The 12829-nt window shown below is 40.2% G+C and overlaps 1 protein-coding gene across 1 annotated transcript in view; it reads left to right on the top strand.

The window, feature by feature from the left end:
* MGAM (maltase-glucoamylase) overlaps positions 1 to 12829 on the top strand; it is a 187251-nt gene that overhangs the window by 135903 nt on the left and 38519 nt on the right. Inside the window, exons 47-55 of the mRNA XM_070266033.1 lie at positions 2640 to 2807; positions 4023 to 4178; positions 5315 to 5590; positions 7210 to 7364; positions 8404 to 8572; positions 9399 to 9495; positions 9957 to 10069; positions 10542 to 10667; positions 12501 to 12629. Of these exons, the coding sequence (XP_070122134.1) occupies positions 2640 to 2807; positions 4023 to 4178; positions 5315 to 5590; positions 7210 to 7364; positions 8404 to 8572; positions 9399 to 9495; positions 9957 to 10069; positions 10542 to 10667; positions 12501 to 12629 (1389 nt within the window). The remainder of the gene's footprint in view (positions 1 to 2639; positions 2808 to 4022; positions 4179 to 5314; positions 5591 to 7209; positions 7365 to 8403; positions 8573 to 9398; positions 9496 to 9956; positions 10070 to 10541; positions 10668 to 12500; positions 12630 to 12829) is intronic.

Here is a 12829-nt window from a genome sequence, read left to right on the forward strand (position 1 = left end):
CACGGGTATTGAGTGACAGTTTTGAGGGATTGGAAGATACAGAACACCACTTGCCTCATCTCTGTTTCTCAAGGAGGCTAACAGGAAGAAAGGCAGTAAGGCTAGCAGAGGATGGGAGAAGTCTAATTTGGTTTTCTCAGAAGTCTGGTTGTGCATGGGCAGAGATTTCTTTTGTGGAGATCTCTCCCCTTTATTTATCCTTCTTTTTGAAAAATTCATACTGCTTTTAAAATTATACCTTTTATTTTGAGATAATTACAGAGCCCCATGCAGTTGTGAGAACTAATACAGAGAGTTCCCTTGTACTCCTTACCCAGTTACCGCCATGGAACATATTATGAAACTATAGTACAATTTTACAATAGGGATATTAACATTGATACTATCAAGACATAGGATATTTCCATCACCACAACCATCCCCTATGCTGCCCTTTTATAGCTGCACCTTCTCGCCTTCTCCCCTGACCCCTTCCTTAGCCCCTGCCAACAACTAAGCCGTTCCCCATTTCTGTAACTTTCTGTAAACATTCAAGAAAGTCATGTAAACGGAATCATGCAGCATGTCACCTTGGGGGCTAGCTTTCTTCACTCAGCATAATTCCCTCAAGTTATTATGTATCAACAACTGTTCCTTTTTATCACTGAGTAGCATTCCAAGATGTAAATGTCCACCTTTTGTTTAACCATTCACTTAATAAAGAGCATCTGGGCTATTTCCAGTCATGGGCTATTACAAATTAAGCTGCTATGAAGATTCATGGGTGGGTTCATGTGAGCTACCCAGTCTCTCTGCATCATAACCAGCATTTGATGTTGTCGCTATTTTTTTTTTTTATTTGAGCCATTCTGATAATGGTGTAGTGATATCTCATTGTAGTTTTAATTTGTATTTCTCTTATGTGTAATGATGTTGACCTTTTTTTCATGTGCTTATTTGCCATTTGTATATTCTGTTAGGTGAAATGTCTATCCAGTTCTTTTGCCCATTTTCTATTTGGATTGTTCATCTTATTTTTATGTTCAGTTTTGAGAGTTCTTTATATATTCTATACCAGTCTTTTGTTAGATATATGGTTTGTAAATATTTCCTTTCTATCTGTAAGTGTCTCTTTTTATCCTCAATAGATTCTTTCCCAGAGCAAAAGTTTTTAATTTTGGTGGGTCTAATTTATCATTTTTTTCTTTTCTGGATCATACTTTTTGGTTTCTAAGAAACCTTTCCAGCCCTAGATCTTAAATATTTTCCCCTAAAAATTTTATAGTTTGCCTTTTACATTTAAGTCTGTGATCTATCTTGAGTTAATTTTGATATAAGATGTGAGATTTAGGTCGAGGTTCAATTTTTTGCCTATGTATGGCCGAGTGCTCCAGCCACGTTTGTTGGAAAGGCTGCCCTTTCTCCACTGCATCACCTCTGCACCTTTGCAAAAAAAAAAAAAAATCAGTTGGGCATATTTGTGAGACACCCACCCTTTTTAAACATCAAAGTGTTCTTTTTTTGCTTCAATCTTCAGTTCCACCTTCTTTGTCATGACTCAACTTTGTTCCTTTTGAACTGTGTTCCCCTGAATAAGTTATTTAATTTCTCTGGGCCTTAGATTCCTTATCTGAAGAATGGGGATTATTACAGCTTCAAGCTCATAATTTGCTTTAAGAAGTGAATGAGATAATACATGTAAAATGTTTTGTGCCTGGCACATAGTAAGCATTCATAAATTTTTGTTCTTGTCGTCATTATCATTAAAATGAAATGAAAAGATTATTTGGGCACTATTTTATGTGTATGTGTATGTCTACACCTTTGTGTGCCAATAGATCTCTGTCTGTGCTTGTGTCTTTTTATTTGCTTTGTGAGTACCTGTTACCGAACCTGAAGTGAGTTCGCTCACCCGTTGCACAGCAAGCCAGTCTCTGACACTGGGTATGGTGGAAGAAAGTAGGAATTTTATTTTTGCACAGTGCTGAACAAGGAGAGAGGGCAGCTAATGCTGAAATCCTAAACTCCCCGAAAAGCTAAAAGGAAGGGTTTTTATTTGGGTTTTAGGTAGGGGAGGGAAAGCATATAGCCTTGCTGGTTTCAGCTTTCCCACCAGCCTGTCTTTGGCCTTGAAACTCCTTGCAGAGAGGAGGAAGCCTGTGACCTTACTGGTCAGCAGCTTTCCCACCAGCCTGTATCTCTTTGCGGAGAGGAGATAATCCAGGTGCTTCTCCTTGACGGTGTCTGTCTCCATGGAGGATAGTGGATTCTGGAGCCAGGAAGCCAGAGAGTAAGCAGGGAATGAGTGTTTTGGTTTTAACCCCATATATGCTGGGTTTAATTTGGGGAAACTGATATTAGGGTCGGTATCATACCCATCTTGTCCTCTTGAAAATGCCGTGATGTCAGGAACATATTTTCTGAGTAATAGAATCAATAAATAACCAATGAACCTAAGCAAGCACAAAATGTTATTAAAGGGTTTTAGGACTGTTAGGAGTCTGCATTAACAAATTCCCTGGGGATGATCACCTGGCAGCATTTAGAACCTCAGAGATAAAGGACATAACTTAGATCTCAGAAAGAAAGATGTTGGATGGCATTTGAACACAATTAGAGTGTAATGTACCTGATCTCTAAACTGACTTTTTCCCCCCCAGAACCATCTACAGGCAAAGATTATAAATGATAATTATACGGATCCTAACAACCTCACGTTTACAAATATCGCAATCTTGGGAATGGACAAGCAACCTACTAATTTTACTGTCTTATTTAATAATGCTGCCACCCCCATTCCAAATGTTGTCTACAGTGCTTCAACAAAGGTGAGAGATTATTCCATCCTGCAGGGCCCTTGCCAAAAGCCCTGGCCTGAGATTCTGACAACCAGCTGTCCCTTGCTCTTTTGATTTTGGGCAGTCAGAGAGACAACTGGGTTGCTGGGACATCTACCATATAACATGGGGGATGCAGAAGGAGAAACACGTGCATGCTAAATATGGACCCCTACGCTTTGTTTGTGTTAGGTCTCTGAAGAAGACAGTGGGAGTTCGGACCCTGAAAGAAGGCAGTTGTTCTCGGGCAAATTTAAAATTAAATTTCCTGATCCCAGATGTGATATAGTGAAAATATTATTCAATGCATTGGCTTAATTCTGGACAGTATTTACACATTTGTCCTTTCATTTAAGTTAAAGACTCTCTTTGAGACACAGTTGATATTCTTCCTTACTGTTTTTATAGTTATTTTTTATACCATTACAGAAAATGAGAGTTGGATAAAACACAAGGTATAATCCAGTTTTACTCTTATTGAATAGATTCCCTTACATGATAATCTCTGACAAAAGATTCTAATTGTTAGTTGACTATTTCAAGTGCTGGGAAATTCACTATTTCTTAGGGCAACACCCTTCCATTTTGACAATACATAAAGCAAAAGATAAGAGCTTGATTTCTAGAGTTAGGCAGAATGGGGTTCCAATCCTGGCTCTACTGTTCTCTAGCTGTGAGATCTTGGGCAAATCCTTAAACCTCTCTGAATGTCAGTTTTCTATTTTATAAAATGGAGATAACCATATTATTCACAGCATGTGATTGCTTTATAAGATTAATAGAGATAATGCATATAAAGTGATTATCACAGTGCTTGACCCATATAAATGCTCAGTAAAGTCTAGCTATTGTTGTTACTGCCATCATTATTAAAATATGTGAGCATCATACCCAGAGAGCAATAGTCTGACAATGATCACCCTGCCTGTGATCTGTACGACTTAACATGATCAAAGCCTTCCCATTCAATATTCCGCAGTGACTCCATGAGGTGGGAAAGGTTCGGAATAAGCCAAGTTAATTTTCCGTACAGGGTCAAAAGCCCCAGAGGAGAAAAAATAATATTCCAAGTATCCCATGGCAAGGTGGTATTGGATGAAGGGTTAGCTCCCCCAGTCCTGACTTACAAACCATCAGGGAAGGACGTTATCCAGGTGCCTCTACCTCACCTCCTTTGTCACCATGGCCTCCTTTCTCTTTCCTCAGGTGGTGAGCATCACTGATCTTGAGGGACTGGTACTGGGACGAGAATTCTCCATCGGGTGGAATCTTCCAGTCAGTGACCTGGAGAAGTTCAACTGTTACCCTGAGGACCCCAGTGCCTCCGAGGAGAGTTGTAGGCAGCGGGGGTGCCTTTGGGAGGTAACAATCAAAAGCAGATCACCACAGTGAACACGAAGTTGTAAAAACCATCCCGCGAGTAATTCGGCACTTAGAAAACACTTTCTGAGCATTGATGGTTTGAACAGTAATAATCCTTCAGGAAGAAGACAATCCTGTGCCAAGAGATGCATTATTTTGTCAACTCTGTGTGATAGGTGATCAGTGTTTCCCTCAGATATTCTGATTCAGAAAAAGCTCATTGCCACTCTGGCTCTCTCTTTCCTCCAACCACAACATTTAAAACCTCATTTTTTTTTTTTTTTTGCCATAGCAATAATACATTGGGTATGCATTGTGCATTGAGTATTTTGTGTTTTTTTTAATCTATTGGAGAGTCCAAGCAGGAAGTTAAAGTACAACTGTTTCTCTCCACATGAAAAATAGAGAGAAGGAAAACCAGAGAAAATATGTGATTTCCTCCAGATCACAGTGGGACCAATAGGAGCCCTGGGAGCAGAGCCCTGCCTCAGGATTCCTGTCTTCAGATCAGGCTTCCTGTTGGCCCTTTGCTACTCACTCGTTACAGGAGGCCAATATATGTATGTGTGTTTTAATGGATGTATTCATTTTCCAGGGCTGCCACAACAAAGTACCACAAGCTGGGCGATTTAAAACATCAGAAATTTGTTATTTCAGAGTTCTGGGAGCTAGAAGTCTAAGATCAGGATGTCAACAGGGTTGGTTCCTTCTAAGGGCTGTGAGGGAGAATTTGTTCCATTTCTTTCTCCTAGCTTCTAGCGGTTTTCTTGCAATCTTTGGTGTTTGTTGGTTTATAAAAATATCACCCCGAATTCTGCCTCCATCCTCTCGTAGCATTCTCCTTGGGTGCATTTCTGTCTCTGTGTCCAAATTTCCCCTTTTAATAAGGACACCAGTCATATTGGATTAGGCCCACCCTAATGACCTCATTTAACTTGATCATCTGCAAAAACCCTATTTTCAAGTAAGCTCAGATTCATAGGTACCAGGGGTTAGGACTTTACATCTTCTGAACGTGATTTAACCTATAATAATGGGCATGATGTGAGACTTACTCTGTGTTAACCAACTTCCTCAGTAGGTAGAGCCTCCGAGTGTGGTGTCAGAGGCTGACTGAATTCCTCCTCTTGTTCCAGCACACAACTACTCCTGGTGTGCCCACCTGTTACTACGACACCATCCCTAGTTATGCAGCCAGTAACATTCAGTACCTGCCCACGGGCATCACCACAGACCTTGCCCTCTTGACAGCTCCCGAGTCAGTGGGAGCAGCGGCACCACCACCACCATCATCACGAGGTATGCCACCCCCACCTGCAGCAGCAGCAGCCACCGCTGATGATCTCTCTGCAAAGATTGACTTCCTCCAATTGAGCGTCATCTACCACACAGAAAACATGCTGCAGTTCAAGGTAATCCCGTGTTGCAGATTCTGATCCTCAACATGGAGTTCCAAACTTACAGCTCCGTGCAGATGGAAGTCATTGAAATATCTTTTAGTCTAAATCCTCCATTTTACAGATGAGGGTGCTGAGGCCCAGAGATGTAAAAGGCAGAAACTTAGGAAATATTACAGCTGGGATGTGACCTTAGATCCATCAGGATTGCGAATTTCCTATAATGATGTGTTCTCTTAAGTCATAAACATCCTCAAATGATAATCGCTTAGCCCTGAGAAAAATGTGTCTGCACTGTGGTAATCCCATATGAGTGGCGTAAACTCACTCCCAACATTAGAGTTATTTCTCTATCAGCAGTTCTTAAACTTTAGCATGCATCAGAATCACTTGCAGATCTTGCTAAAACTCAGATTGCTGGGCCTCACCCCCGGCGTTTCTTAGCCCACGACTTTGCATTTCTAACAACTTCCCAGGTGATGCTGATGCTGCAAGGTGAGGGGCCACACTTTGAGATCCACTGCTCTGTTCTAATGGAAATACGATGTGAACCACATATGTTCTCTAGATAGCCGTATTTTAAAAAATGTATTTGAAAAAAATTAAGCTAAATTAATTTGAAAAGCATTTTATTTAATCAGTGTCCTAAAATATTATCATATCACTATGCAATCCAATCACAATTAAGATACTTTAGAATCTTTTAATCCTACTAAGTCTTCAAAATCTGGGTTGTACTTTGCACTTATAGCGAGCCTCAGTTCAGACTAGCACATTTGGAGTACCTGATGGCCTCATGTGGTTGGTGGATACCACCTTGGACAGCTTGGATGTAGACATTGCTTTTCACAATTTAATGTTGGCTGCATCACCCTAGGGATCTTCTAAAGATGAAGACTCAGACTCGGAAGGTCTGGGGTAGAGCCTGAGATTCTGCATTTCTAACAAGGCCCCAGATAATACTGCTGCTTTTGGTCTGAAAAACACAATTTTGAGAAGCAAGGCTTTAGACAAAACTTCTCCTAATCGTAATATATGGGCTAATAATATTATGAGGAAGAGGATGCTCTCTCATGATGTAATACTTCCTGATCTTGCATAACACTGGTCACTCCTCTCAATTTTCCCCACACATCAATCCTGTTAAGTAGGTGGGAACAAGTGGTTGGTGCCAAAGAGTGATTTTAGGAATGACAAGCTGTGCAACATTTGGAAGCTCAACCAGTAAGAAGACCTCAGAGTCCATAGGAAAATTCAGCTCTCTAATTTCTAATATAGAAGCACATGCTCACATAATGTTACACAGTCACACACATACGTGTTCACATGCCACACACTTATAAACACACACCCACATTCTGTCCACGAGATTCGATACCCTTAAATCACAGATTCTTTAAAGGAGGTTCCCTTTCTGACTTTGAATGGGTATTACTGAGGCATTTTTGCAGTTCAGAATCTGTATCAGGCACGGTAGATGGGTAGACCTCACATATATTTGCTTTGGGATATTTGATACTTCTTCCTATGACTCAAACTGGGCAGAAAACATGGGAACTGAATTATATGGGCTGGCATGGGAGGGCTTTAGGTCTGAGATTCTGTCAGAAAGTTTCCTTCTCTCTCCTTGTCAGATCTATGACCCCAGGAATAAAAGGTATGAGGTCCCAGTGCCTCTGAACACCCCTCCCTCTCCAGTTGGCTCCCCTGAAAACCGTCTGTATGATGTCAGGATTCAGAACAATCCTTTCGGGATCCAGATTCGACGAAAAAGCTCCAATACTGTGATGTAAGCACTACGTCTTTGGTTGTAATTAGAGTGATCCTAGATCTAATTACAGTGGTTCTAATTAATGCAAGTGAAATATTAATCTTAGAGACTGTATGTAAATATGCGTGTGTTTGTTCAGCAGAAAGTATATCTATTTCCCTGCTTCAATGGGGATTTCATTTTCTATTAGTCATTAACTTAACAAGAAAAATTAATCAAAGCTTTCAAAAGACTAAGTGTTGTTTGATTTCAGAGAGAGAAAAATACATGTTATACTCTTTCCTCTTGTTAAGTAGAACAGAAAACTCTATTCAGTAAGTACAACAGGTAACATAAGGTAGAAATCAGTTCTATACACACCTCATTAAGAAATAACAACAGGAGCGTCAGGAAAAAGGGGTAAAGTTTACTACAGAGAGCGAAGTGGTTTCTTAGTCTTTGCTTCTATTGACACTGTAGACTTACAGCCTTTTCACAATGGTAAGCATGAAAGGAGTTGTCATCTCTCATCCCTTGTCCAGCTGCTGAATGGAATGCAGTAAAGCTCTGAATTTTGCCTTTGGCTGAAGTTCCTCCTTCTAGGAGAAACTGTTACCTGTGTGCACATGTGGACAATCTTCAGCTCTCTTTGACCATGTGTCTGATTTTCTGTCTGTTGCCCTTTTGGGTAAGAAGTTCCTTGGCCAATCCAGAAAAGTTGTTCTAAGAGTTTCCTACTTTTCTATCAGAAAATTTGCTTAGACCATACTCATTTATTCAGACATTTCTCCAAGCTGATATGCCAGGCAATGAGAACTAGAATAGAGATGAGGGAGACATGGTCCTTGCCCTCAAGGAGCTCGTGACCCAGAAAAGGAGTTCTCAGTCTTCCACACTACAGAATAAAGATGCAAACACAGAACCTTGGTAGTGAATCATGGCTGTAGTTATGACCTGGGTCATTTCACAGTATCCGAACCTGGATCCAGATGTGCAGTCATTCAGGAGGCTTCTGAATCAACTAGACATCCTAAATGTATCTCTAGTTTGTTTTGGTTTGTATGCCTTTGTGTTGCAGCTGGGATTCTCAGCTCCCCGGCTTCACCTTCAATGATATGTTCCTGTCCATTTCTACTCGCCTCCCTTCTGAGTACATCTATGGCTTTGGGGAAACTGAGCACACAGCTTTCAAAAGAAACATGAGCTGGCACATGTGGGGAATGTTTGCTCGAGATGAGCCACCAGCGGTAAGCACAGAAAAATAAGATTATCAATCAGTTTCTCTCTAGGTAAGTTTACTTTATTCTATATGCCCATAAGTGGTGCCATATTAATCAACTTCACCTTATATTGATAAATTCTGCTCTCAGATGAAATAACCCAAATATTATGGAAATACACACACACACACACACACACACACACACATATATTTTCTGTGGACTATGGATTTTAGTTCATAAATTTTTTTTTTTTTTTGAGGCAGATTAGCCCTGAGCTAACATCTGCTGCCAATCCTCCTCTTTTTGCTGAGGAAGACTGGCCCTAAACTAACATCTGTGCCCATCTTCCTCCAGTTTATGTGTGGGACACCTACCACAGCATGGCTTGCCAAGTGGTGCCATGTCTGCACCTGGGATCTGAACCAGTGAACCCCTGGCTACTGAAGTGGAATGTGTGCCACTGGGCCGGCCCCCATAAAATTTTATTTAATATGTTCTATGTATCAGGTACACGTAGAATAAGACACTGTCTTATTTAATAAAACACAGTCTTTGTTCTCCAGAGGCTTATAGGTTAGTAAGACAGAGAGATACAGAAATAATGGTAACACAATGTAATCAGTGCTATAATAGAATTGTGTAATAATAAACAAAAAGAACGTGGCGGGGAGGACGCTTAGCTTTTCACTTGGGATGGAAGGGGGTGTCAAGAAAGGCTTTACAAAAGACATGACATTCTGCTGAAACTTCAGTGTTGAGTAGAGTTTGCTGTCTGGTTTATGAGGTGGAAACAGTTTCTTGGATTTTCTCTTTTTGATTACCCTCTTGCTCTCTCCCATGACTCCCCCAGTACAAGAAGAATTCCTATAGTGTCCACCCCTACTATATGGCACTGGAGGAGGATGGCAGTGCCCATGGAGTGCTCCTGCTAAACAGCAATGCCATGGGTAAGATAGAGGCACATTGCCCTTACCACCGTAGACAGCTGTGACCACTTTATTAGTACCTGGAATATCGATAGAAATAGAGAAATTCAAGGGCAAAGGAAACAGGACAAATAAACTGACCTTCCATTCCTTTAGTTATTCATTCATTTAAGATTTAAGAGCGCTAGGACAGGTAGTAAGGGTAAAATTTTGACTAAACATGGCCTACTCTTATATGACCTTATTCTACTATGATACTTTGGCTCCCTTTCACAGAAGGATTTAAGATGTTGACTTTGAGATTATGTTTGGGGTACCTGAAAATTCATCTCTGATTCCACAGTGTGAGAGAAGACTTTCTAGAGGAGGTGGGCATTAAAGAAAGAGAGTGAAAACAGCAAATTTTAGGGCAGATTCCCAGATAGGATGATTTACAGTTCCAAGGATGCTCCTCCTCCTCTATCTTTTTTTTTTTTTAACAGATGTGACATTCCAGCCCACTCCTGCCCTGACGTACCGCACCACAGGAGGGATTTTGGACTTTTATATGTTTTTGGGACCAACTCCGGAGCTTGTAACTCAGCAATACACTGAGGTTGGAAGTCATTCTATCCATTGATAAACTATCAAATGTTTATTGAGTATTACCACGTTCTTAGCACTGAGAAAGGCCATTTTTTTTTTTCTTAAGTCCCTTGGGTGTCCTGCCTACATTATTGTTGTCTTTTCTGAAAGACAGGTTTTAGTGTTAAGGGGCTATCAAAGCATATTGATATCCCATATGTCTCTTATTATTTGCTAAATAGCCTTTCTAAGAATCACTAATCAGTAATAACCACTGAGTTCTCAGAGTCCCTAGAGTGGAAAGCTCCAGAATATAGGGAGACTTTCTATCTTACTACATCTCCATGGCTATCCACATTTATTCGACTTTCTTATTTTTCTCTAGTAAAGCCTCTTAGATCAGACAGTACTCAGTAGAAGTGCTCAATTCGCTTTGAGTGTAAGCTAACCATCTTTTCTTCCCAAAGAAGTCTACTTGGATCCATTTTTCTTTTTTATTCTAGTTGGTCGGTCGGCCGGCAATGATTCCTTACTGGGCCTTGGGATTCCAGCTGAGTCGCTATGGATACCAGAATGATACTGAAATCTCCAATTTGTATGATGCAATGATGGCAGCCCAGATTCCCTATGTATGAAACTGTCACTTAGCCTGTGGTTTAATTAGTTATAGGAATTTGTGGCTAATTATAGATTGAAAATATCTTCATAAAAATTATTGGTGACTAGTTCAGTATAAAGAAAAAGTAGATGTGGAGGTAGTCCTGTGTGGAAACATTGCTTATTTTAATTTCCTGCCACTCTTTTAAATTTAGGATTCAAAATTGAGAGTTGCTTAAATCCTTCAGCAGTTAGCGGTGTGTCTGGAGGATGTTATTACTCACTGCCTCTGGCCAGGAATATCCTATGGTAGCCATGGCAGGATTTAAGCCATGACTTTGAGGACTTCTAAATGATAATCATGTCAAGATTATGACAATTTTAGGAGAATTATATTGTGACTGTTCTTGGAGAGGATGGATATAAAGTGACAATAGAAAAGAAATCAGTTAAAATCAAGCCTTCGCTTTCTGTTAAATACACACATGCACATATGCATATCCTGCAATGCCAACCTGTCCCCTAGGTGAGTCCCTGGAAGTGCAGGCAATTGCAGTCAACAAGCAGAATTCCACAAACAGCATGCTCTTTCTCCTCTTAGGATGATCAATTTCTCATCACATATTCTTTTTTTTTTTTTTTTTTAAAGAGCCGTGTGGCTTTTTTATTTTAAAGATTTTATTCTTTCCTTTTTCTCCCCAAAGCCCCCCTGGTACATAGTTGTATATTCTTCGCTGTGGGTCCCTCCAGCCATGGCATGTGGGACGCCGCCTCAGCGTGGCCCGATGAGCAGTGCCATGTCCGCGCCCAGGATCCGAACCAACGAAACACTGGGTCGCCTACAGTGGAACGCGCGAACTTAACCACTTGGCCACGGGGCCAGCCCCCACACATTCTTTTTATCTGCTTTCAATTCACCTCCTGAGATATTAGATGATAATTAATGATTGGAAGATGAGAATAAAATAAATTGTTATGGTGTTCTTATAAAAGATAATTTGCAACATTCATCCAGGCTTAATTTTTTCTTTTTATATACTACTATACTAGATACTTGAACTAAACATAAATTAGAAAAGATTGAAAAGTTAAAAGCTGAAAAACGTTCATAGATCTGCTTCACCAAGGCAATCAATGCTAATATCTTGGTTCGTTCTTTTCCAAGCTTCGGCTTGTGCACAAGTCTCTGCTCCCTCAAGCAAGTTTTTCTTAGAGTCTTAAGGCAACACAGATGATTATTACCTTCAGGCCAAAATGAATCATCCCCTTTTTCAACTGGATATTAACTACTTTAGCCATCATTCAACATCATTCATTGAGTGACTTTGATCTGCAGAAATCTAGGTTGGTAGTGTATAGAGAAAAAGGAAGACAAGATTCTCATCTCAAGGACCATCCAGTCAAGTGGGGATAATGGAAATAAATACATTCTAGAAAACTATAAAATAAGGTAGTTCTAAATGTGAATAAATTTAGTCAGGTTTACTGGAGGAGAAAAAGAAACAGATATACAATCTTTTCTTGTTCTTAGGAAAGTCCTACTTTCTATCCTTGAACATGTAACTAGCACTTTGATAAGCTCACTGAGTCTGAGATTGAAGAGTGGAAAAGACATGAATTAAGGGAAAGAAAGCAGAGAGAATTCCATTTGGGGGAACAGAAGGAGAAGGAGTGGGGACAGGTGAGCTAGATGCAGGAATCAGAAAGCAATTTCAACTAGAGAATTGAAAAATCAGTCTAGGGAAATACTGAGATAAGAAATTACAAGGGACTCTGGTGGGGTCAGCAAACAGCAGGACCTGGAGCCTGCAGAGCAGCTTGTGTACCCTGAGGATCCCAAGCATCTTGCTTGCTCCTTCCTGTAGGATGTCCAGCATGTAGACATCGATTACATGGACCGGAAGCTGGACTTCACTCTCAGCTCCAGCTTTCAAAACCTTGGTCTCCTGATTGAGCAAATGAAGAAAGATGGCATGAGATTTATTCTCATTCTGGTAGGTATTTAGAAAGATTAGATCCCATTTTCTGTTTCTATGTTCATGGGTGAAAAATAGTACCACTGAGAGAAACTGGATAAAGAAGAGTACATGAGATCTCCTTGAATGTTTTTTGCATCTTTCTGTGAATCTATAATTTTGAAAAAAGTATGAAAAAGCAACTAAACAGAGGCAGAAAGAACAAATGAAAAAATGGC

The sequence above is a fragment of the Equus caballus genome, chromosome 4, assembly GCF_041296265.1.
Source record: "Equus caballus isolate H_3958 breed thoroughbred chromosome 4, TB-T2T, whole genome shotgun sequence".
NCBI classification, from domain to species: Eukaryota; Metazoa; Chordata; class Mammalia; order Perissodactyla; family Equidae; genus Equus; species Equus caballus.